A 23473-nucleotide genomic window follows, 5' to 3' on the forward strand; every position below is an offset into this window, starting at 1 on the left:
TGAAGCTGACATCTGCTTCCGATTTACCACGGTGTTAAAATAAGAGAACAAAAAAAAATCTCTGAAGGCGTAGAAACGCTGCCGTTTTACGAAGGTGTCAAAATAAGAGAACAAAACATACTTGGCAATAAAGATGATTCTGATTCTGATCTGTGGTGAAGACAACCGTGCGAAACAAAGGCTCACACCCGCTTCCGGTTTACGAAGGTGTCAAAATAAGAGAAGTAAAAAAAAAATCTATGTCGTTAAAACAACCTTGTGAAGGCTCACATCCGCTTCCGATTTTTTCCACAATGTAATGTAATAAGAGAACAAAAAATTCTGTCATTATGACAACCATGCAAAGCGAAGGCGTACAAACGCTTCCGTTTTACGAAGGTGTCAAAATAAGAGAATGAAAATATCTGTCGTGAAGACAACCGTGCGAAACAAAGGCTCACATCCGCTTCCGGTTTACGAAGGTGTCAAAATAAGAGAACAAAAAATCCATCGTTACGACAACCGTGCAAAGCGAAGACTCACATTCGCTTTCGATTTACTAGTGTCAAAATAAGAGAACCAAAAAAAAAAAAATCTGTCGTTAAGACAACCGTGCGAAGTGAAGGCTCACATCCGCTTCTGATTTACGAAGCTGTCAAAATAAGAGAAAAAAAAACTGTTAAGACACCTCTGTGAAGGCTCATATCCACTTCCGGTTTACGAAGCTGTCAAAATAAGAGAACAAAATCTCTGTGGTTAAGACAACCGTACAAAGCAAAGGTTCCCATCCGCTTCCGGTTTACGAAGGTGTCAAAATAAAAGAATAAACCTCTGTGGTCAATACCACCGTGCGAAGGGCTCACGCTTCCGATTTACAAAGCTGTCAAAATAAGAGAACCACCAAAATCTGTCAGTCACTCTTCCCGAAGCGTAGCGGAGACGATGATTGGAATCCAGCTTGAGGCAAAAAATGAACCCATAACACCATCCAGTGTGGGCAAGACCCTTCACGCTACCTCATTGGTCGGGAACCTTTTTCACTAAGAGAGCCATAAACGTAAAATATTCACACAAAAACATTTCAACAAAAAGTCAGAATGTATTATTTCAAAATAACTTTGTGATAATACTCATCATGAATATGAATATTTTTTCATTCCATCCAAACGATCGGAATGAAAGTCAACTTGCAAGGTCCATACGCAAAGTTACTGCTAGCTAGCCTGCACACGGCACATTAGCTTGCACGCTTGCTTTCTGCTGCCACTCGCAGAAGTATATTGATGCTAACGTTAGCATGGAGAATATGTACAGTGATACCTTGGTTTACGAACTTAATTGGTTCCCAGAAAGTGTGTGTAAGGTGAAAAGTGTGTATTCTAAACATTCATTTCCCATAGGAAACCATTCAAATGAGAATAATCCGTTCCCAGGTCCCCATAAAACACCATTTTCAACCAAATAAGAATGAAATCTACACAAAATTGTCATATTTGTTAATTTTGTTTTTTCCAAGTTGGCGGAAAATTGGCGTTTTCATGTTTATTATGTTTGCATGCTGGGTCCGAGAGGACAGTCATTTCATCTGTGCTGTATGTCATGCATATTAGCATATTTGACAATAAAGCTGACTTTGACAAAGTAAACCTATGTATAATAAATGTGCTATGGTATTGCAAGGAAAGAAATAAACAGTACAGTATAATAAAGTCGTTTTATTGACCTTTGTGGTGGTCGTTGATGGCTTGATGGAATGGATAGCTTTTTCACTTTTGTTTCAAGCTCTTTCGTCTGCCTTATCTGTTGCATGCTGTGAGCACTCTAACCCCTCCCCCGCTCACTGCTGCGTGTGCCCCCTCCCTCCTCTACCACGGATCTTGACCAATCACGTGTGGCTTTAACCGAAGACTGGGGGTTGCAATTTTCAACACCTTGTTAGGAGCGCCAAGAACCGGCTCGTTCGCAAACGACACATCACTCATTGTGGTGCTTTGTGTGTTTCCAGAAAAATAGTTTGTATGCCAAGATTATATTCATGCTATTTTATCGCTCGTACGGCGAAAAGTTCGTTAGCTAAAGCGTTCGTAAGCCGAGGTATCACTGTATTTAGTTTGTTCGGCGAGCCATACACGGGCTCTTGACGAGCCGTACACGGCTCGAGGAGAGCCGTACATGGCTCTTGATGAGCCGTACAATGGCTCAAGAGCCATGGATAGTTCTTGGGCGATATAAGACTCAAGAGCCATATAAGGCTGAAGAGCCATGCATGGCTCTTTCTTGAGCCACAGATGGCTCTTGCTTGAGCCACAGATGGCTCTTGCTTGAGCCACAGATGGCTCTTGCTTGAGCCACAGATGGCTCTTGCTTGAGCCACAGATGGCTCTTGCTTGAGCCACAGACGGCTCTCGAGCCACAGACGGCTCTTTCTTGAGCCACAGACGGCTCTTTCTTGAGCCACAGACGGCTCTCGAGCCACAGACGGCTCTCGAGCCACAGACGGCTCTCGAGCTCGGACGTCGCCCAACCAAATGGTTAATTTCAAATTTTGGAATCCAATCACAGGATGTTGGAATGAACTCGCGAAGGGATGGCGGAGTCGGAGTTCTTACGACTACCGCTTCGGTTGATTTTTGGAGCGGCCCGGTTGATTGGAGGACTCCAATGTGGAGCGTGACAAACTCGAGCCTCGCAAACTCTTCCGAGTCAAGAAATCGAGGCGCGATTCCGAAAAGCAAAGCATTTATAACGAGCGGTAGGAATGGTGACGACCATAGAAGGCTCAGCTCAGCTCAGCTCAGCGCACGTGCGGCGGCCCATCTTGTCTTTTGAGGGCGGTGATCCGGTTCCTCACGTAGTATTTGATGCCCTTCCAGGATCGGGCGCGCAGGGCAAGCGGCTCGGCTTCCAGGCAGCGCAGGCAGTCGCGCTTTTGCGGCACTTTGTGGTCTCGGATGAGCGACATCATGTGTCGCTCCACCGCCGCCACCTCGCCGTCGCTCCACTTGTTCTTGGCGCCCGACAAAGCCGCTCAAAAGGGAGACAAAGAAAAACTCAGACCGGACGGCGGCGACGACTGCGCCTCAACGGGATTTTCGTACCTTTCGGCGAGCGCCAGGCCATCATGGATTTGGTCGAGGGCGTCTCGGACGAACCGGCGGCGGACTCGTCGGGCTGGCTGGCGCCTAAAAGGATCGTTGAGGGTATGAGTCGGACGCCCCGAGAAAGTTTGTGGTTGAAACGCTTCGTTTTGTCGAAACGAAGCTCCTCAGCTCACATCTATAATAATCCATTTCATTTCTAAGCGCCTTTCAAAACTGTCAAGGTCACTTTATAGTCACAGGATCAGTCTTTCTGTGGGTGAGCAGCGGCAGCCACACGCGCCAGCGTTCACTCGAATAACTCAAAGATAGAAAGCTAGCTAGCTCGCTAATAGATAGCTAGACAACTAATAGATAGCCAGCTAGCTCGCTCACTAGCTAGCTCGCTCGCTCGCAAGCTATTAGATATCTAACTGGCTAGCTAGCTATCTATTGGCTAGCTAGCTTTCTATCTATTTGAGTTACTTCTGGGTTGAGCGAACGCTGGCGCGTGTGGCTGCCGCCGCTCACCGACAGAAAAAACTGATCCCGTGACTGAAAAGTGACCTTGACAGTTTTGAAACGCACTATAATTCCGGACTGCGAGACGGTAGCTACGTGCGCTAGCCAGGTGGATGCTTATTCTCCGGGTTGAGTGAACGCTGGCGCGTGTGGCTGCCGCTGCTCACCCGCTGATAAAATATCCCGTGACTGTAAAGTTTTGAAAGGCGCTTATAAATGAAAAGTATGATAATTATTATGAGTGAAATGTATTATTATTAAAATGTCAGTTCGCAAAGAAAAAAATGGTCCTTTAAGCGCTCACCTTCTGGGCGGGGCTGGGGCTGGTCCCGCCCCCGCCCGTCAAGTCCCAGGATGAGCTCCTTCTCGGCGGGCTCCAGGCTGAGCATCTGCAAGGCGGCGGCGTGGCGGCGCCGGACGAAGGCGGAGGCCAGCGCATCGGGCTTGCGGAAGACGGCGGCGGCGGCGCCCTTGATTAGCATGCGCACGCAGACGGAGCCGCGGTAGGCGCTGAGGGCGTGGATCCGCCCGAACAGGAAGGGGTTCTGGGCGGGGACCCCGCAGGCCTCGCGAACCCGCACCAGGAGCTCCAGCCCGGGCAGGAAGGCCGGCCTGAGCAGGATCGGGACCAGGCGCCCGCAGGCCGAGCGGACCTCCAGCCTGCCGAAGACGCGGCACATGGCGCTCTCCAGCTCGCCCGCCAGCAGGTCGGCGGCGCCGCGCCAGTCGGGCTTCTTCACCGTCTTTAGGGCGCTCAGCGGCAAGGACGACACCTCGCTGCTCTGCCTGGCGTTGAACAGAAGCAGGCGGGCCAGGAGGGCCCGCGCCAGCGCCTCGTACTTCTGGGCGGCGGGTTCGCTCCGCAGGGCCTCTTCGGCGCGCAGGTGGGCCTCACGGGCCAGCGCGTGGAGGCGCTCCATGTCGCCGTCGTCGGGGACCCGGTCGCCGCGGCGCCGCTTGCCCTGCCGCAGGTCCGACAGGGCGCCCGAGGAGATGGTCCCGGACCAGCGCTTCCTGTAGACCAGCAGGAAGTTCTTGGCCTCCTCGGCCAGACCGAAGTCCCGGCGCTCCAGGGCCCGCTCCTGGACCAGGCGGCACACCTGACAAGAATCGTCATTTCAAGGTCACTTTCCAGTCACAGGGTCCGTTTTTCTGCGGGTGAGCAGCGGCAGCCAGACGCGCCGACGTTCACGCAACCCGGAAGTAACTCAAATAGATACAAAGCTAGCTAGCTATCAGATAGCCAATAGACAGCTAGCAAGGTAGCTAGATAGCCGTATAACTAATAGATAGCCAGCGAGCCAGCCAGATAGCTAATAGATAGCAAATTGACAGCCAGCTTTGTAGCTGGCTAGCCAACAGATTGCTAACAGATAGACAGCTAGCTAGCTAGTGTACTATAACTAATAGATCGCCAGCTAGCTAGCTTGTGAGCCAGCCAGATAGCTAATAGATAGCAAATTGATAGCCAGCTCGGTAGCTGGCTAGCCAACAGATTGATAACAGATAGACAGCTAGCTAGCTAGCAGTGTACTATAACTAATAGATAGCCAGCTAGCTAGCTTGTGAGCCAGCCAGATAGCTAATAGATAGCAAATTGACAGCCAGCTTGGTAGCTGGCTAGCCAACAGATTGCTAACAGATAGACAGCTAGCTAGCCGTGTACTATAACTAATAGATCGCCAGCTAGCTAGCTTGTGAGCCAGCCAGATAGCTAATAGATAGCAAATTGATAGCCAGCTCGGTAGCTGGCTAGCCAACAGATTGATAACAGATAGACAGCTAGCTAGCTAGCAGTGTACTATAACTAATAGATAGCCAGCTAGCTAGCTTGTGAGCCAGCCAGATAGCTAATAGATAGCAAATTGACAGCCAGCTTGGTAGCTGGCTAGCCAACAGATTGCTAACAGATAGACAGCTAGCTAGCTGTGTACTATAACTAATAGATAGCCAGCTAGCTAGCTAGCTTGTGACCCAGCCCGATAGCTAATAGATAGCAAATTGATAGCCAGCTCGGTAGCTAGCTAGCCAACAGATTGCTAACAGATAGACAGCTAGCCAGCTAGCCGTGTACTAAAACTAATAGATAGCCAGCTAGCTAGCTTGTGAGCCAGCCAGATAGCTAATGGATAGCAAATTGATAGCCAGTTCGGTAGCTGGCTAGCCAACAGATTGCCAATCAATTAGACAGCTAGCTAGCTAGCTTGTGAGCCAGCCAGATAGCTAATAGATAGCAAATTGATAGCCAGCTCGGTAGCTAGCTAGCCAATAGATAGCTAATAGATAGACAGCTAGCCAGATATAGCTGTATAACTAATAGCCAGCTAGATAGCTAATAGACAGAAAATTGATAGCCAGCTCGGTAGCTAGCTAGCCAATACATAGCGAATAGATAGACAGCTAGCTAGCTGTGTACTATAACTAATAGATAGCCAGCTAGCTAGCTTGTGAGCCAGCCAGATAGCTAATAGATAGCAAATTGATAGCCAGCTCGTTAGCTAGCTAGCCAACAGATTGCTAACAGATAGACAGCTAGCTAGCCGTGTACTATAACTAATAGATAGCTAGCTAGCTAGCTAGCTTGTGAGTCAGCCAGATAGCTAATAGATAGCAAATTGATAGCCAGCTCGGTAGCTAGCTAGCCAATAGATAGCTAATAGACAACTAGCTAGATATAGCTGTATAACTAATAGATAGCCAGCTAGATAGCTAAGACAGAAAATTGATAGCCAGCTCGGTAGCTAGCTAGCCAATACATAGCTAATAGATAGACAGCTAGCTAAATATAGCTGTATAACTAATAGCCAGCTAGATAGCTAATAGACAGAAAATTGATAGCCAGCTCGGTAGCTAGCTAGCCAATACATAGCTAATAGATAGACAGCTAGCTAGCTGTATAACTAATTGATAGCCAGCTCGGTACCTAGCTTGCCAATACATAGCTAATAGATAGACAGCTAGCTAGCTAGCTGTATAACTAAGCCGGAGAGCAAATTGATAGCCAGCTCGGTAGCTAGCTAGCTAGCCAGCCAAGTAGTAATCATAATCATAATCCAATAAGAGTAATAATAACCTAGAAATAAGAGGCTATGTAGCTTAATTGTCAGACCTTCTGCAGCAGGTAGCCCAGCTTGACGGCCAGCGAGGGCGCGGCGTAGGTGCGAGCTTCCGGGTCGTAGCCGGCTAGCACGTTGACGGCGGCGGCCACGTGCGGGAAGCTGTCGACCAAAAAGAAGTCCTCCAGCCGCCGGAGGGGGGTCCGCTTCCAGGCCTCCAGCACCAGGCGCGCCATCTGCCGCAGGTTCTGCCGCACCAACTCCCGGCGCTTAGCCTCGCCGCCGCGCCGCGCTAGCATGCCCTCGCCGTACGCCAGCAGCACCGGCTCGCTCAGCACCAGCCGGGTCACGTCGTCGTAATGCATCTGGTGGAGGACGCGGCGCAGCTCGGCGCTCACGCCCAGGTCGCCCATGGCCTCCAGGGCGCAGCGGGTCTCCACGCGCTCCTTGACCGCGTCCGGGGCGGCCCCCCGGGCGTCCCCCCGGGCGTCCCCCCGGGCGTCCCCGGGACGGCGGCGCCGCTCGGGGCAGCGCTTCATGTGGCAGGCCATGTTCTTCTTCATGAAGAGGCCGCGGCAGTACAGGCAGTGCAGGAAGTCCTGCGCCTTGCCCGCCCAGGCGGGGCGCTGGCGGGCGGTCAGCTCGCCCTGGCCGGTTCTCAACACCCGCTTGTTGTGGGCGTAGTTGCCCTCGTTGAGGAGGCGGTTCCACAGCCGTTGGCGCTCGCGCGAGCCTTTGGGATGGCGCAGGGCGGCCGCCACCTGCTCCTTGTGGCTGTGCTTGTGCTGCAGGTGGCGCGACATCTTCACCACCGCCGCCGAGCAAAACAGGCAGTAGTTGCGGCGGTAGATGCGCTTGCGGTTCTTACGGCCGTGCTTCATGGCGTTCACCTGGGTGGGGGAACGCCGCAAAAGTCAACCCAGAAGTCACTCACATAGATAGAAAGCGAGATAGCCAGCTAATGGACAGCTAATAGCCGGCTAGCCCTTTAGCTAGCTCGCTAGACAGCTCATGGATAGTGAATAGATATAAAGTGTTTCAAAACTGTCAAGGTCACTTTCCAGTCACAGGATCAGTTTTTTGGGGGGGTGAGCAGTGGCAGCCACACGCGCCAGCGTTCACTCAACCTGGAAGTAACTCAAATAGATAGAAAGCTAGCTAGCTAGCTGAAAGATAGCTAATCATAATAATAATAATACGGTTAATTTCTAAGCACCTTTAAAAATTCAAAATTCTCAAGGTCACTTTACAGTCACAGGATAAGTTTTTCTATAGGTGAGCAGCGGCAGCCACACGCGCCAGCGTTCACTCAAACCGGAAGCAACTCAAATAGATAGAAAGCTAGTTAGCTAGCTGATAGATAGCTAAAAATAATAATACATTTCATTTCTAGGCGCCTTTCAAAACTCTCCAGGTCACTTTTCAGTCACAAAATATGCTTTCCTGTCGGTGAGCAGCGGGAGCCACACGCGCCGGCGTTCACTCAACCCGGAAGTAACTCAAATAGATAGAAAGCTAGTTAGCTAGCTGATAGATAGCTAAAAATAATAATACATTTCATTTCTAGGCGCCTTTCAAAACTCTCCAGGTCACTTTACAATCACAGGATAAGTTTTTCTATAGGTGAGCAGCGGCAGCCACACGCGCCGGCGTTCACTCAAACCGGTAGCAACTCAAATAGATAGAAAGCTAGCTAGATAGCTGATAGCTAATAATAATAATACATTTCATTTATAAGCACCTTTCAAAACTCTCAAGGTCACTTTCCAGTGACAGGATCACTTTTTCTGTGGGTGAGCAGCGGCAGCCACACGCGGCAGCGTTCGCTCAACCCGGAAGTAACTCACAAAGGCCCTAAACGCCGCCGGCCCAGGAAGAAAGTCGGACTCCATCTTGTTCATTTGAGAGCAACCCCCCACCTTGATGTTCTTCAGGTGGTTCCACGCGGTCTCGGCTTCGGTCGGCCAGGGGCCGGGCGGCCAAGGGTCGGGCGACGCGCTCTTGGACCTTTTCCTGCGGCGCAGGGCCATGGCGGTGCCCCTTGGGCGGACCGCATTGTTCTCCGAGTCGGAGAGGGCGTCCGACACGTCGTCACTCGGTAAGAAAAGGGAGTCGCGGTCGGACCAGTCGGGCGAGCGGCCGTCCTGTGGAAAGACAAAGGCTCAAAAAGGTCGGCAATTTGGTACGCAACAGACTTAACATGCGCGCCGTGACATCTTTTACACCGATGGGGATCACAGTCATTTTTTTGCTGCAGTGTCGAGTTAGGAATTTGGGGAAGCTGTTAGAATGTTTCCTCCCCTCCACATACAGTGATACCTCAGTTTACAAACTTAATTGGTTCCCAGGAAGTGTTTGTAAGGCCAAAAGTTCATCTTCCAAACATTTATTTCCCATAAGAAACAATTAAAATGAGACTAATGCATTCCCAGGTCCCCATAAAACATCATTTTCTACTAAATAAGCCTCAAAACTACACAAAATACAGTAATACCTCAGTTTACAAACTTAATTGGTTCCCAGGAAGTGTTTGTAAGGCCAAAAGTTCATCTTCCAAACATTTATTTCCCATAAGAAACAATTAAAATCTGAATAATGCATTCCCAGGTCCCCATAAAACGTCATTTTCTACTAAATAAGCCTCAAAACTACACAAAATACAGTAATACCTCAGTTTACGAATTTAATTGGTTCCCAGGAAGTGTTTGTAAGGCCAAAAGTTCATCTTCCAAACATTTATTTCCCATAAGAAACAATTAAAATGAGACTAATGCATTCCCAGGTCCCCATAAAACGTCATTTTCTACTAAATAAGCCTCAAAACTACACAAAATACAGTAATACCTCAGTTTACGAATTTAATTGGTTCCCAGAAAGTGTGTAAGGCCAAAAGTGTGTATTCCAAAAATAAATTTCCCATAGGAAACCATTAAAATGAGAATAATCTGTTCCTAGGTCGCCATTAAACATCATTGTCTACTAAATAAGCCTTAAAACTACACAATATATACCTTATTTTATGTATAATAAATGTGCTATTGTATTGTAATTAAATAAAAAAAACAGTACGGTATAATAAAGTAGTTTTATTGACCTTTGTGATGGTCGTCTATATAATTGGTTACCAGAAAGTGTGTGTAAAGCGAAAAGTCCGGCTGACAAACATTCATTTCCCATAAGAAACCATTAAAATGATAATAATCCGTTCCCAGGTCCCCATACAACATCATTTTCTACTAAATAAGCCTTAAAACTACACAATATATACCTTATTTTATGTATAATAAATGTGCTATTGTATTGTAATTAAATAAAAAAAACAGTACCGTATAATAAAGTAGTTTTATTGACCTTTGTGATGGTCGTTGATGTAATTGGTTCCCAGAAACTGTAAGGTGAAAAGTTCATCTGCCAAACATTAATGTCCCATAATAAACAATTAAAATGAGAATAATCCGTTCCCAGGTCCCCATAAAACATGATTTTCTAGTAAATACACCTTAAAAACCAAACATAATATACATTATTTTATTATTTTAACCGAGTGAAGTTGCCCTGCTTTCTGGGCAATAATACCCTCACTCACGCTGTTCCCTTCTAGCTGCTTTTCGTTCATCCAAATCAACAGAAGTTTTTCAACCTCTTCTATTGTCTGAGACAACACCGAAACACCCTTAGCCGCACGTAGCAATGGTCGACTTAGCGTACTGGTATTGGGACGCTAAGTCACACAAACGCACAACTCGTTGGTGTGTTTTGATGGTCTCCTTCGTAGTTTTGTTTTGTGTCCTCTTCAGCTTAAAACTAGACAGTGCTTCGGCGGGCCGAAGACAATGAGGAGACGGCCCAGATTTGGCCCGCGGGCTTCGACTTGGCCGCCACTGTCTTACAGGGTTTGCCAGATCGCACGCAGTCATCCGCTAGTGAGCCAGCCAGATAGTTAATAGAGAGCAAATTGATAGGCAGCTCGGTAGCTAGCTAGCCAATAGATAGCTAATAGATAGACAGCTAGCTAGATAGTCGTATAACTAATAAATAGCCAGCGAGATAGCTAATAGATAGAAAATTGATAGCCAAATTGGTAGCTAGCTAGCCAATAGACAGCTAAAAGATAGACTGCTAGCAAGCAAGATATCCATATAACTAATAGATAGCCTGCTAGATAGCTAGCGAGCCAGCCAGATAGCTAATAGATAGCAAATTGATAGCCAGCTCGGTAGCTATCTAGCCAATAGGTAGCTAATAGATAGACAGCTAGCGAGCTAGATAGCTTATAACTAATTGATAGCCAGCTAGATAGCTTGTGAGCCAGCCAGATAGCCAATATGTAGCAAATTTATAGCTAGCTCTGTAACTAGCTAGCCAATAGATAGCTAATAGCTAGCTAGCTAGCAAGCTAGCCGTATAACTAATAGATAGCCAGCTAGATAGCTCGTGAGCCAGCGAGATAGCTAATAGATAGCAAATTGATAGCCAGCTCGGTAGCTAACTAGCCAATAGACAGCTAAAAGATAGACTGCTAGCGAGCAAGATATCCATATAACTAATAGATAGCCTGCTAGATAGCTAGCGAGCCAGCCAGATAGCTAATAGATAGCAAATTCATAGCCAGCTCGGTAGCTATCTAGCCAATAGGTAGCTAATAGACAGCTAGCGAGCTAGATAGCTTATAACTAATTGATAGCCAGCTAGATAGCTTGTGAGCCAGCCAGATAGCCAATATGTAGCAAATTTACAGCTAGCTCGGTAACTAGCTAGCCAATAGATAGCTAATAGCTAGCTAGCTAGCCGTAAAACTAATAGATAGCCAGCTAGATAGCTCGTGAGCCAGCGAGATAGCTAATAGATAGCAAATTGATAGCCAGCTCGGTAGCTATCTAGCCAATAGATAGCTAATAGATAGACAGCTAGCTAGCTAGATAGCATATAACAAATTGATAGCCAGCTAGATAGCGAGTGAGCCAGCCAGATAGCTAATAGATAGCAAATTGATAGCCAGCTATCTAGCTAGCTACATAGCTACATCGAGTAGATTTGGCCCCCGGGGGCAACCAATGTCTTACAGGGTTTGCCGGATCGCACGCAGAGTCATCCGTCAAGTCGTCGTCGTCAGCGGCGGCGGCGCGCTTGCGGTCAGAAGGCGCGGCTCGCGGCGACGACGGCGGCGACGTCAGCGGCGAGATCAGCTGCGACGTCGCCGGCGATGCCGGTGGCGATTTCAACGGCGATTTCAGCGGTGATGCCGGCGACGCGCCGTTTGAAGACGCGTACCACTCCGGCTAGCAACAAAAAAAAAAATACAAAAAGTCCAAAATAAAAAAGTAAAGCGTTGGAAACGTGGAATCGGAAACGAAGCGCGACGAGGCACCTCAGTTTTGTGCGCCGCCTCGCTTTGACACAGCGGCGAAGCGTCCGTGGACTGAAGCGGCGACTGGACAGGCGACTGAGGAGACCAAAACGAAGACATCAACCCACCACGACACACAATGCATTTTGGGTACTTTTTTTCGTCTGAAAAAACTGCATTGATCACGAAATTAGAAGGAAAACGACATAAATAACACGATGGTGAATTGTTGTGTGTTGCACCAACACTACTATTTGATACTAGTTGACACAAAATTCCCAGCGGACAAATCAACCCATTCCCAATGGCGCTTGGGCGCCATCTTGTGCATTTTCTGGGACGCTACATTGGAGTCATTGACGTCTCAAAATGATCTGGAAGGACTTCTTGAATCAATGGTAAACATTTATGCTTTCCTCTTCAGAACTATCTGAATCATATTCATAACTGGACGAGTAACAAGAAAGGATCTTTTTTTCCGAATCTGAACTCTCTGAAGCCATTGTTTTGATTCTGGAGCAGGGCAGTTTGTGAAGGTGTATCCTGGTGTGATGTCACGAACAAGGGGGGCGGGACTTTCTAGCTCATTTTGAGGCAGTTTTGGGACACTTTAAAGGACAACCGACACCATTTTTTTTGTATCCTGACATCAGAAAAACGTTTTATAGACCCAAAACACGCAGGATTGATTCCGATTTCGAAATCTTCAGTGTTTTTTTTTTTTCTGTGAAAAAGTTGCACGCCCCCGGGCGTCCGGTCAGACGTTATTTCAGACGTTCTACTTGCCTGGGGGGCCGAGGGGGGCGACTTGACGCAGACGTCGTCCTCCGGAGGCAACGATCCCAGCTGGAAGGGGAGACGTACAAGTTGGCCCAATTCGCAGATCCCAATTTTGGCGGCAAAATTGCATCAAGTCCCCCCCCCCCCCCCCCTGCTGGCCCGTGCAGGCCCGTGAAGGCCCGCGCCGCACTCACCACTTTGTCCAAGTCGGCCAGCTGTTTGAGTAGAAGAGCTCGCTGATGCAAAAGCATCGAGCGCGTCGTCATCCCCTTCAAAGAAAACAACTTCAACACAGGTAGCGAATACGGCGCTAATACAATGAATTATTATTATTAGCTATCCATTAGCTAATTAGTTGAATGTGCTAAGTAGTATAATGTAAAGCTAGCTAGCTACTACCTATATAGCTAGCTAGCTTTCTATTAGAATGGCGCTTATAAATACAATGTATTATGAGTAGTAGCTATCTATTAGCTAGCGAGTTGAATGTGCTAAGTAGTATAATGTAAAGCTAGCTAGCTAGTACCAATAAAGCTAGCTAGCTTTCTATTAGCTATGTCCTTGAAAGTTTTGAATGAAGCTTATAAAGACAATGTATTATTATTATTATTATTATTAGCTATCTAGTTGAATGTGCTAAGTAATATAATGTAAAGCTAGCAAGCTATTAGCTATATAGATAGCTAGCTTTCTATTCGCTATGTCCTTGAAAGTTTTGAATGGCGCTTATAAATAAAATGTATTATTATTAGTAGCTATTGCTGTGGCGACCCCTTGAAGGGAAAAGCCGAAAGGAAAAGAAGAAGCTATCTATTAGCTAGCTAGTTGAATGTGCTAAGTAATATAATGTAAAGTTAGCTAGCTATTAGCTATATAGCTTTCTATCAGCTATGTCCTTGAAAGTTTTGAATGGCGCTTATAAATACAATGTATTATTATTAGTAGCTATCTATTAGCTAGCTAGTGGAATGTGCTAAGTAGTATAATGTAAAGCTAGTTAGCGATTAGCTATCTAGCTATCTAGCTTTCTATTAGCTATGTCCTTGAAAGTTTTGAATGGCGCTTATAAATATGTTTTATTATTATTATTAACTATCTATTAGCTAGCTAGTGGACTGTGCTAAGTAGTATAATGTAAAGCTAGCTAGCTATTAGCTATCTCCCTGCGTTCATAGAAATAGTATCGTAATAAGCAGTGCTATCGATATAACCGATATCGATATAACGAGACTTTACTGTATTATTATTAGCTATCTATGAGCTAGCTGGTTGAATGGGCTAAGTAGTATAATGTAAAGCGAGCTAGCTATTAGTTATCTAGTTAGCTAGCCATCTATTAGCTATGTCCTTGAGAGTTTTGAACTGCGCTTATAATAATACATTTCATTTATAAGCGCCTTTCAAAACTCTCAAGGTCACTTGACAGTCACAGGATCAGTTTTTCTGTGTGTGAGCAGCAGCAACCACACGCGCCAGCGTTCACTCAACCCGGAAGTTAATAGATAGAAAGCTAACTAGCCAGCTAATAGATAGCCAAAAGATAGCTTGCTAGATAGCTAGCCACTATTAGTAGCAGTAGTAGCTATCTATTAGCGAGCTTTCTATCTATTTGAGTAACTTCCGGGTTGAGTGAACGCTGGTGCGTGTGGCTGCCGCTGCTCACCCACAGAAAAACGTCCTCTTGTGACTGTAAAGTGACCCTGAGAGATTTGAATGGCTCTTAGATATTACATGTATTATTATTAGTATGATTATTATTATTATAATAAAGGGCGGCCATTTTGCTCACCGCCGTCGGATGGGGATGGGCGCCATCGTTGTCAGCAAAAGGAGACTCGTTGGAGACTGCGGGCCACAAAATGGCGTCACAAGTTTGACAGCAAGACACCATTTTGAAAAAGGTCATTGCCTTCAAGAGGTCAAAGTTCACAACCAGACTTGATTACGTGAAGGAGAGCCGCTCCTCCACTCTCTCAATTTCTACCTTGTACATGTAAGCGATGCTCAGAAGTACAGTGATATCTCAGCTTACCAACTTAATTGGCTCCTAGAAAGTGTCTGTAAGGCGAAAAGTGTGTCTTCCAAACATTAATTTCCCATAGGAAACCATTAAAATAAGAATAATCCGTTCCCAGGTCGCCATCAAACGTGATTTTCTACAAAATAAGCCTTAAAACGACACAAAACAGACCTTATTTTATGTTTAATAAACGTGCTATTGTATTGTAATTAAATAAAAATAAACTGTACTAAATATTAAAGTGGTTTCATTGACCTTTGCGATGGTCGATGTCGTTGCCTCTTGATGATATCCGAGCTTTGTCGGCGATAATACCCTCTTGTCCATGGGGTGTGTGTGAAAAGTCTCCTCTCTTCACTTCTTTTTATTCAGCTACAGTGGTACCTCAGTTTTCGAACGACTCACAGTTCGAACAAAATATTCGAGATATTCTTGCTTGGTAGTTTGAACAACAATCGCGTAAACGCGAGAGCAAAACGCAGCACGTCCGCTAGCGACGTGAGCGTACGGGTGTATCGCTCTGTTCGTGACCAACTGTTTTTGCGTTTTGTTCTCGCGTTATATACAGGTGTACGAAGAGTTTTAGCCCCTAATCATCATGCCTCTAAAGAAAGTAGGTGCTGCTACAAGTGAAAAAAAAAAAAGTAGTGCGTACAACTGTTGCATTTAAGAAATAATTAATCGCGAAATGTGAAGTAGGTGTGCGAGTGTCTGATCTGGCTAGGGCAGGGGTGCTCACACTTTTTCCAGCAAGGGAGCTACTTTTCAAATGAGCAAGTCAAAATGATCGACTCATTATATTTATTGAGAGACTTAGTGAAGATTATTGCAATTTATGTTGATGTATATCGGCATATGTTGCGCAACACAATATAATGATGTCAATTGTTTGCCATTACCTGAGTTCACTCTGATTACTGGCAGACGAGACAAAAAAAAAGCCATCCTCTCATTCCGTATTAAATACGTTTTTTCTTCTTACTTGGTCCAGCTCTTCCGTTTTTTTTTATACTCTATCTTACATTTAAGAAGAAAAACCGAGCGAAAAAATTAGGATGTAACTCACGACATCCTTGTTCACTTTGCAACGAAGGCGCGTTGTTTGAGCTCGCAGTGAGTCTCTCAATGAGATGTCATTTGATTGGTTCTCCGGTGTATCAATCAAATAAAGGGATGGCTGATTGGCCGACGTCGAGTTTTTTTTTTTTTTTCAAAAGAACTCCACTTGTTTTGTTAAGCGTCAGTCACATGACCTTGTCTTGCGATCTACCAATAGTACCTTGGAGAACAGAACACACAGAAGAGCTCCCCGAAGTTTTGATGGAAGGGGACTCTCGTTCCAAACAATACATTTCCTTCCTCCGTCCACAAAGGTAAAAAAAAAAATCCTATTCATAATTCTTTTCTTCACGAACGTACGATTAGGCTGGGTTACATTTATGTTTATGTTATTTGTGTCTTTGCTGAACATTTTCTGAGATGTACATTGCTTTTTATGTGTCGGTCAGCATTTTAATGTGCAATTTCATGCATGAAATAATGTATAAAATACTGGACTAAAAAGGTAAACATTCAGGGTGTTGGAACGGATTAAAACGATTTACATTATTAGTAATGGGAAAAAGGAAATCGGTTTTGGAACAGGGTTCTGGAACGGATTATGGTCGAGAACCGAGGTACTACTGTATCTATCTACCTACAGTGTATCTGGCTGGCTACCTACCAAGCACTTTATTTGCTATCTAGGTGTCTCGATAGCTATCTAGCTAGCTTGCTATTAGCTATTTAACTGGCTAGCTAGCTCTCTATTGGCTATTAGCTTGCTAGCTTTCTATCTATTTGAGTTACTTCCGGGTTGAGTGAACGCCGGTGCGTGTGGCTGCCGCTGCTCACCCACAGAAAAAACTGATCCTGTGACTGAAAAGTGACCTTGAGAGTTTTGAAAGGCACTTAGAAATGAAATGTATTATTATTAGCTCTCTATCAGCTAGCTAGCTAGCTTTCCATCTATTTACCTCCGGGTTAAGTGAACGCTGGCGCGTGTGGCTGCCATTGCTCACCCACAGAAAAACTATCTAGGTGGCTGGCTATCTAGGTAGCTATCAAGCTATCTAGCTAGCTAGGTATCTATCTGGCTAGCTATCAATCTAGCTAGCTAGCTATCTAGCTCGCTATTGATTAGCTATTTAGCTTGCCATCAATTAGCTATTTAGCTAGCTCGCTTTTAGCCAGCTATACGCTAGCTAGCTACTCGCGAATTTTATGTTCGTAAGGCGAAAAGTTGGTGAGGCTAACGCGTTCGTAAGCTAACGTATCACTGTACCACATCCTTAATGGAGGTCAACACGCACGCCCACACAAAGCGCCACATTACCTTGGCACTGCCTCAAGGCGATCCACTGAGGTGGCGCGGGCAGGGCCGAAGTGGTTTGGGCCTGAGTGGCAGACGCGTGGTTGATGCCCTGAAAAGACTGAAAGGAGACGGGCGGCGCGTGGGCCTGATGGGCGGCCCGCGGCGGGTCCGAGCCGGCGCTGGCGAAGAGCGAGGCGGGCGACACGTGGCAGTGGACGTGCGACATGGGCGAGGGCGCGGGCAAGAAGCCGTCGCCGGGCGGCCGCGGGTGTCCGTAGGGCTGCGACTGGTCGCGGCCGGACAGCGTGTTGAGGAGGGGGTTCTGCGCGGAGGCCGCCGACCAGTCCTCCTGGCTTGACCATGCTTGACCCTGATTGGTCGCCGCCTGGTCCATCATCTCCCGTAGCCCGCTTGCTCCCGCGGAGAACGGACGGAAAGATGACATCCAATCACCGGAATGGGTTCCTGTGACCCCGCCCACCCCCCAAAAAAAATCACTGTGAGTATAATAATAATAATAATAATAATAATAACAATAATAATCTCTATAATAAACTCTCAAGGTCACTTCACAGTCACAAGATAAGTTTTTCCGTGGGTCAGCAGCGGCAGCCACACGCGCCAGCGTTCACTCAACCCGGAAGTTACTCAAATAGATAGAAAGCTAGCCAGCTAGCTAAGCGATAGCTAATAGCCAGCTAGCTATAAAGCTAGCCAGCTATATAGCTAATAGATATCCAGATAGATAGCTTGCCAGTCAGCTAGTTAGCTAGCCAGCTAAGATAAACTGACGTAAACTCCCAAGGTCACTTTACAGTCACAGGTTAAGTTTTTCTGTGGGTGAGCAACGGCAGCTACACGCACCAACGTTCACTCAACCCAGAAGTAAGTCAAATAGATAGAAAGCTAGCTAGCTAGTTAATAGCTAACCAGCTAATAGATAGCCAGCTAGATAGCTAGCTAGCTAGCGATCCAGCTATATAGCCATCTAGTCAGCTAACATATAGCAAATAGATCGCAACTAGCTAGCTAGCATTTAGTCCGTTACAATCCCAATGTCAAGTAGACTTGGAAATCCAGATGAAAACGATGACTTTAACAACAGCTAACGCTGTAACAAAGCACTAGCATGGGCAAAAGGCAAATACTGCCCCCTGGTGGAATGGGAAAAAAATGCCAGAGGTCTGACCAGCACTCCACCCCCCAAGAAAAAAACAAAAACTGAACAAATTCGGGAATAACGCTCAACGCCACACTTTTCAATTCCCAAAGAAATTCGGGAATGGCAGCAAATCTCACGATTTATAGTTTCTGAAACTTAACATGTATGAGCTGGCTACTTAGCTAGCTATCTGGCTAGCTATCTAGGTATCTAGCTGTCTAGCTAGCTATCGATTAGCTATCTATCGATTAGCTATTTAGCTAGCTATTCATTAGCTATTTAGCTTGCCATCTATTAGCTATTTAGCTAGCTTGCTTTTAGCCAGCTATTCCCTAGCTAGCTAGCTTTCTATATATTTGAGTCATTCCGGGTTGAGTGACCACTGGCGCATGTGGCTGCTGCTGCTCACCCACAGAAAAACTGATCCTGTGACTGTAAAGTGACCTTGTGCGTTTTGAAAAGCGCTTATAAATGAAATGTAATATTATTACTTGGGCACTATCTTGGAAAAACAATATTTTGTATTTTGTTTTTCTACTTCTTTCTTTCCTTTCCTCTTCCTATTCATAACTTTGCTTCTGTGTTACTTCCGGGTAATGACCGCTGGTGCCAATGGCTGCCGCTGCTCACCCGCACAAAAAAAAAAAAAAAAAATATCCAATGACTGTAAATAGGTATGTACAGTTCGCTATATTCCACCGTGATTGTTTCTGTCCAGTGAAGCGAACTCACTCTGTACTAGTAGTCTTTTTATGATGACGTATTACACGTTTCCCTCCATGCTGGTTCTTAAAATGGAAAATGGATTGAAGTTGATGCTCTTTTTGCTAACGCTACAGTTTATAAAGGTGAGTAAGTTGTCTTTTTATACCTCATAGAAGTGGTAGAATATATATTCTTCTCCATAACTGCCAAGTTTCAAGCAAAAAGAAGTATTAGCATCTATATTTCTAGAGCTGGCAATTTTTATTTGCGAGTATTCAGTGACGGCCATTTTGGATTTCTGACGAGACTCTGCCTGCATTCGATGGTTAATATTTGCTCATTTATATGTTTAACCTTTTCTTGTGTTTTCCGGTTTTGTTTACAATTTCAAAAGCTTTCTAATGGTACCTTACTCGTTAAAGATGATTGTGAAAATATGCCAAAAATTAAGAAAGTTATGATAGTTGAAACCAGGGGTGTCAAACTACGGTCCTAGAGTGCTGATTCCTCCATGTTTTCCAAGTCTCCCTGTTGCAACAGGGGGACTTGGAAAACATGGAGGACTCGGTCCTCGAGGACCGGAGTTTGAAACCCCTGGTTTCAACTGTAATACAGAACCCGCTCACAGATTGCCATTGTTTTAACTGTGTCATGACATGCAGAAAATCCCCTCATATCGCTTCAATTTCTTCTATTTAATCTCCCGATTATGACAAAATAGTAGAGGGCGAATATTATAGGTCGGACCACCCTGGACCACCATTAGATTAGATTAGATTAGATTGCACTTGAAAAACGGATCCTGTGACTGTTAAGTGACATTGAGAGTTTTGAAAGGCGCTTATAAATCAAATGTATTATTATTATTATTATTATTATTATTATTATTATTATTATTATTATCATTTGCTAGCTATTTGCGAACTATTAGATCTGGGTGGCTAGTTAGCTATCTGGCTAGCTATCCACCATCTAGCTGGCTGGCTATCTAGCTAGGTATCTGTTGGCTAACGATTGCCTAGCTAGCAAGCGTTCTATCTATTGGAGTTATTTCCGGGTTGAGTGAACGCGAGCTGCTTCACGGTAAGATGAGAGCATTGTCATCAAATGGTGAGTATAGTTTTTGCTTTTTTGAATGTTGCTGTGCCGATGACCATTTTGTGTTTGGGAGCCTTTTACTGAGCGAGTTGCTTGTTCTGTAGCTGCAAAGGGACATATGTCTTCTTGTGCCGGTCCCAAGCCCGGATAAATACAGAGGCTTGTGTCAGGAAGGGCATCCGACGTCAAAGCTTGGCCAAAACAAACATGCGGATCAAACCTCTAAAGATGGAGGACACTGATTTGCTGTGGCGACCCCTTGAAGGGAAAAGCCCAAAGGAAAAGAAGAAGACTACTATTACTACTACTACTACTCTTACTACTACTACATCTACTATTACTACTAATATTACTACTACTACTATTACAACCGCCAGTACTACTACCACCACTATTACTACTACTACTACTACTATTACTTCTATTACTATTCCTCTACTACTATTACTAGGACTACCATTACTACGACTATTATTACTATTTCTATTACTACAATGACTACTACTATTACTATTATTTCTACTACTATTACTACTACTACTATCACCACTACTACTGTTACTACTACTACTACTACTATTATTACTACTACTACTATTACTATCATTATTAATTATTATTAATATTATTATTACTACTACTGCTATTGCTACTGCTATTACTACCACTACTATTACTACTACTATTATTACTACTACTACTACTATTACTCCTACTACTATTACTATCATTATCATTATTAATTATCATTATTAATTATTATTAATATTATTATTACTACTACTGCTATTGCTACTGCTATTACTACCACTACTATTACTACTACTACAACTATTACTACTAATAGTATTACTAGTACTATTACTACTACTACTATTATTATCATCATCATCGTTATTATTAGTATTATTAAAAAGGGTGGCTTATATCTGTCGAAGCACCAATCCAGGTCTGGATACAAAACACGTCGTATCCCTGTTCAAACCCGATCTTTGTTTCCAACATCATCCAGAATCCATTTTCAACAGCCGGATTCGGACTCTCACATCTCCACCCCGATAACAATGGCGGCGCCGTTTGTTTTGCAGAATCGTCTCCGCTCCTTCAACGCGTCGAGGCCGTCTAATTAAAAAAAAGTGGCCTTCCAAACTTTGCAAGAATGCACACGCGTGGACTTGTGCCGTCCTGGCTTTGTCTTAGCTCGATTCGACACGTTTCAACTCACTCGTCTGGTCAAGTGACGACCAAACCAAACAACCGCCATGTTCCTTTGGGGCGTGGGGGAGGGGAGGAGGAAGATAACGAGACGTGGATTTTTTACTCGCCCAACGACTTAAATATAAATCAACTGCTATTCGACGAAGACATTTTGGTGATATTCCAGAAGCAAATTCAGAAGAAAGAACGCCACTTACCCGAAAAAAAAGCACCGGAAGTCGTGTTGCTCGCGGCAACCAGCGTTTGTCGCTGCTTCGCAAACCGGAAGCGAACAACAGCGCTTCCGGTTTGCGTATTTTTGTAAATACAATAATATTAATACTCAGAATAATAATACATTTCATTTATAAGCGCCTTTCAAAACTCTCAAGGACACTTTACAGTCACAAAATGAGAACTTTTTTTCTGCGTTTGAGTAGCGGCAGCTATACGCGCCAAAGTTCACTCAACCCGGAAGTACACTCAAACTCAAATACAAACTGGTCATCGGCACAATAGTAATAATAATAATAATAATAATAATTTCATTCATAAGCGCCTTTCAAAACTCTCAAGGACGCTTTACAGCAACAATAATAATAATAATAATAAATAATCACAAGAGTCATAATACTAATAATATTCGAATAAAGCAAAACTACTCACCATTTGATGCCCTGCTCTTACTATGAAGGAAAAAAAGGTTTTACCGTTTATTCCCTCACACACGCTGAGTACTAATTATACCCCTAAATCGACATTTAAATCCGGATTTAGTGATTTAAACGAGATTGAGTCAGGTGTGTTTTACATTCATGGCAGAGGCTCTATCGAAGCGTTTGGTTTTGATGGAACCCAGGTTAAGAACATCAGAAAAACGTTTGATAGCATCTAAAATAGCCAAAACACGCAGGCTGCTATTTTTTAGTCAAACGTAAAACACCAATAAAAATGACTTCAAGTGACCCAAAACTACTTCAAAATGACCTCGGAAATGGCGAGTTTCAGAAGGTCCCGCCCCCTTGTTCGCCAGGATACTTCTTCACAAACTGCCTTGCTCCAGAATCAAAACAATGGCTTCAGAGAGTTCGGAATCGGAATCAGATTCGGATCCAGTTATGAATATGATTCAAATACAGTGATACCTTGGCTTACGAACTTAATTGGTTCCCAGAGAGAGTGTGTAAGGCAAAAAGTGTGTATCCCAAAAAATATTTTCCAATAGGAAATCATTAAAATGAGAATAATCCGTTCCCAGGTCCCCATAAAAGATCATTTTCCACTCAATAAGCCATAAAACTACACAAAATATACATTATTTTATGTATAATAAATGTGCTATGGTATTATAATTAAAGATATAAACTGTACTGTATAATAAAGTCTCTTTATTTACCTTTGTGATGCTCGTTAAAGGCTTGATGGAATGGGATGGCCGCTTCCATCAGCATTAAACACTTGATGAGGAACGTAACCTTCTTTCACCATCTTGAGGAATGATCCCTTGTAGGTGCTTTCTCTGCCATCATTTTACCTTGTTCCTCATCAGTTGTGTTCTGTTTATCTGGGTTGATCGTTTTTTGCATGAAGTATACAGATGGCTTGTGGAGCCTGATTGATGGTAATTTTAACCTTGCATTCTACACTCTGTCTTTGAACTATCAAAGTTGAAACTCTCTCACTATCGTCTGCCTGTCTCTTTAATGTTTAACCCCGCCCTCACTGCTGCGTTCTTGACCAATCACGTGGCTTTCACCGAAGACTGCGGGCGGGGAATAGAGGACCAAAAACAGTTGGCTGCCATTTTGTTGTTAGAAGAAGGTAAAGTTTGTATGCTAAGGTCAAATGTTCATAAATGTAACGCTCGTAAACCGAAAAGCTCGGAAGCCAAGGGCTTCGGAAACTGAGGGATGACTGTAGTTCTGGAGAGGAAAGCATAAATGTTTGCCATCGATTAAAGAAGTCCTTCCGTATCAATTTGAGCCGTAAGCGACGAAACTGGTGGACGCGACATATGAAGCAATTGTGGCTGCCACACGCGATTCACCATGCCATTATTTATGTAGTTTTCCTTCTAATTTCGCCATCAAAACAGTGTTTTCAGACGAAACAAAGTACCCAAAATGCATTGTGTTTCACTTTCTCGGTCAGGGGCGTTCCCTCCGTGACGTCACTTC

General features: G+C 44.7%; 1 protein-coding gene across 1 annotated transcript; it reads right to left on the minus strand.

The window, feature by feature from the left end:
* Positions 1–1058: 1058 nt before the first annotated feature.
* Positions 1059–21569, minus strand: LOC148899782 (uncharacterized). The gene is made up of 12 exons (XM_088995206.1): positions 21515–21569; positions 17156–17599; positions 14551–14606; positions 12956–13030; positions 12768–12827; positions 12003–12077; positions 11698–11913; positions 8554–8778; positions 6688–7524; positions 3883–4678; positions 3078–3161; positions 1059–3006 (listed from the first exon to the last, which is right to left on the minus strand). Exons 2-12 carry the CDS (start codon positions 17577–17579, stop codon positions 2774–2776), a joined length of 3081 nt encoding a protein of 1026 aa, XP_088851332.1. The 5' UTR covers positions 17580–17599; positions 21515–21569; the 3' UTR covers positions 1059–2773.
* Positions 21570–23473: the final 1904 nt, after the last annotated feature.

This window comes from Hippocampus bargibanti, linkage group LG04 (assembly GCF_051943395.1).
Source record: "Hippocampus bargibanti isolate YZ-2025 linkage group LG04, ASM5194339v1, whole genome shotgun sequence".
In the NCBI taxonomy this organism is placed as follows: Eukaryota; Metazoa; Chordata; class Actinopteri; order Syngnathiformes; family Syngnathidae; genus Hippocampus; species Hippocampus bargibanti.

What these genes read in the sequence shown, in the direction of transcription:
- LOC148899782 (XM_088995206.1), bottom strand. Translation starts at nt 17,579, where the DNA reads ATGTCATCTTTCCGTCCGTTCTCCGCGGGAGCAAGCGGGCTACGGGAG. An exon ending in CGTGCGATCCGGCAAACCCT is followed by an intron (nt 8,779 to 11,697) that starts GTAAGACATTGG and finishes GTCTTTCCACAG; the next exon opens with GACGGCCGCTCGCCCGACTG. An exon ending in ACCACCTGAAGAACATCAAG is followed by an intron (nt 7,525 to 8,553) that starts GTGGGGGGTTGC and finishes TCCCCCACCCAG; the next exon opens with GTGAACGCCATGAAGCACGG.